The 2,531-nt window shown below is 38.0% G+C and overlaps 1 protein-coding gene across 1 annotated transcript; it reads left to right on the top strand.

The window, feature by feature from the left end:
* The first annotated feature begins 638 nt into the window (after positions 1-638).
* LOC126792527 (MYB-like transcription factor EOBI) lies at positions 639-2,111 on the top strand. The gene is made up of 3 exons (XM_050518934.1): positions 639-845; positions 1,086-1,215; positions 1,351-2,111. The coding sequence occupies exons 1-3, from the start codon at positions 689-691 to the stop codon at positions 1,871-1,873; spliced, it is 810 nt and encodes a 269-aa protein (XP_050374891.1). The 5' UTR covers positions 639-688; the 3' UTR covers positions 1,874-2,111.
* The last annotated feature ends 420 nt before the right edge of the window (positions 2,112-2,531 follow it).

Consider the following 2,531-nt stretch of genomic DNA (forward strand, 5'->3'; position numbering starts at 1 on the left):
TCCTCACTTGAATATGTCACCCAATTCAATAGCATGCCCTTTTAATTATCTCCTAAAATACCCTTCTATGAACTAAATATTTTCATAATTAAGATCCATATGGTTGCATTAGCTATATATCTTTGAATTTCTGTTAATGTTTATGCACTCGTTTTCTAATAAAGGGGGATTTATAGATTTTACTAATCTTCTGTTTAGTGTAGTATCTCAGTTATCTTGTTGATCAGTACTAATAGAGTTGCACCAACTAGTGTTAATGAGTGTTAACTTCGATATACATAATTGATATGGTGTCCAACTAAACCCTAATAGAGGCGAGTATTATCTAACATGCTTCAATTCATTGAAAGATTGGATCATCTTAGTGTAAATCACACATCACAGGTATGGACAGCTAGGTTCATAAAAAAAAAAAGACAAAAGAAGTCATGCAATCTCACGCCATTTACAAAGTGGAAAAAGCGTGGCAGAGTGTTTTATTCATTTTAGATTTGATGATGTATTTGTTGCGCTAGATCATGGATTTGAAAACGACAGTAAATTGACTGATGGATGGAACAAAGTAGGGCTTGTGCTGCAGACACTATATATATGCAGTAAAAACTAGCTAACATGCCACAGAATTTGGAAGACAACTTAAGCATACCTCTGCAAGCATCTAGCTATAAAAGTTGTCCTTGTTTTACACATGTATTGTGGGATGATGGCAGCTCATATGGGTTGGGGTGTAGTAGAAGAAGTGGGTTGGAGAAAGGGTCCCTGGACTTCTGAGGAAGATAGATTGCTTATTGAGTATGTAAGGCTTCATGGTGAAGGAAGATGGAGCTCTGTGGCTAGGCTTGCAGGTATGCAATTCCACCCCAACTAAATTACAGCTTAATTTTTATAGTTTCATGGAAATCACAAGGGATAAATAATGAGCTGGTAGACTCTACCTGCAGATGTTGTATAAGGGTATACTTTTCTTGCTCTTTACTAGTGCTAATGCTTCGCTAATATATAGTACTATCACTTATTCCGACTGTCTTAGCCATTCTTAATATATGGGATTGAATTATGAATATATCTGTTTGCTGCTTATGTAGGACTGAAAAGGAATGGAAAGAGCTGCAGGCTGAGGTGGGTGAACTACTTAAGGCCAGACCTTAAGAGGGGGCAGATAACTCCTCATGAAGAGAGCATAATTCTAGAGCTACATGCTAGGTGGGGGAACAGGTAAATCTTCTTCTTATTATTTAAAAAAAAAATATATATATATATATATATATATATATAATCTCTTTCTTCTGATCCCGTTTGGATTTATGAGCCTATTTTAACTCGGTTGCTGTACTCGAATTTTTTTTTTAGGTGGTCAACAATTGCAAGAAGCTTGCCTGGGAGGACCGATAATGAGATCAAGAACTACTGGAGGACTCATTTCAAGAAAAAGACCAAAGTGCCTTCTGATGCCTCTGAGAAGGCCAAAACTCGCCTCTTACGGCGACAACAGTTTCACCATCAACAGCAGCAGCAGCAGAAACAAGAATTGCAGCTGATCAATCAAGCAGAGATGAAAAGAATCATGGCTCTGCTGGATGAAAACGACCCCAAAATATCGTCGTGGCCGCCTCAAGCAGGCCAAGGTAAGCAAGACATGGTCACTAGTACTACAACATACACTAATCACACAAGCTCTGAGGAGCAAGGCTTCTTCTATTCCATGCTCCATGGTAATGTGCCAGCTGATGCTGCTGAAGCTTCTTCCAGTGAGGACACTTTTCTGTGGGATGGGCTGTGGGACTTGGATGATGTCCATGGCAGTTTCATCACTTCAGTTTGTGCAACAGGCAAAGCTAGTACTTTCCACAACTTTGTGGTTCCCTTCTCTTGACTTTGAGCAGCAAGTAATCATTCTCTTTTCTTCAGTGTATTTCTAATTAATTACTAGTGTAGCCAAAACCATCCAAGAATAGCTCCCAAAACTCTGGAGAGCTATGGATTGATGCATGCGGTTGTCTTGGGTTGTAAATGAAGCGATCCAGGCCAGCTGTTTACTTTTTTTTTTCTGCCATCAGAACTTGGAATAAATCTTCCAATATTGAATGCAAAGAAGATTGCAATTAACTGGGAGCTGTTTAACTTAACGTCTTAACCGTATCTGTATCTGTAGTTCAGTACTAGATATCAGGCTCTGGTATAGATAAAAAATAAAGGCATGCATCAATTTTCCATTTTCTCTCTTCTAGGCTCCATCTTGTTGGGTTGTGAATGTATCTCATCGCACAATTAATAACACCAAAAGAAAATTTTCTATTTTATTGGAAAATTACACGGATGGAACATAAACCGTGCATATAACATTGGAAAATTACGTACACACACTATTTCGATAACAACCCAAGCTAGTTTTACTAGCTGATATATATACATATATATATATATGGATTTTCTCAAATGCGGAGGTCCGCACCAATGATTTTGGTGCGGATTTCCATCTTTTTACCACTTTTTGATCGAATTTTCTCATCTTCACCGTCTAGTATCTAGAT

The sequence above is a fragment of the Argentina anserina genome, chromosome 4 (assembly GCF_933775445.1).
Source record: "Argentina anserina chromosome 4, drPotAnse1.1, whole genome shotgun sequence".
Taxonomy (NCBI): Eukaryota; Viridiplantae; Streptophyta; class Magnoliopsida; order Rosales; family Rosaceae; genus Argentina; species Argentina anserina.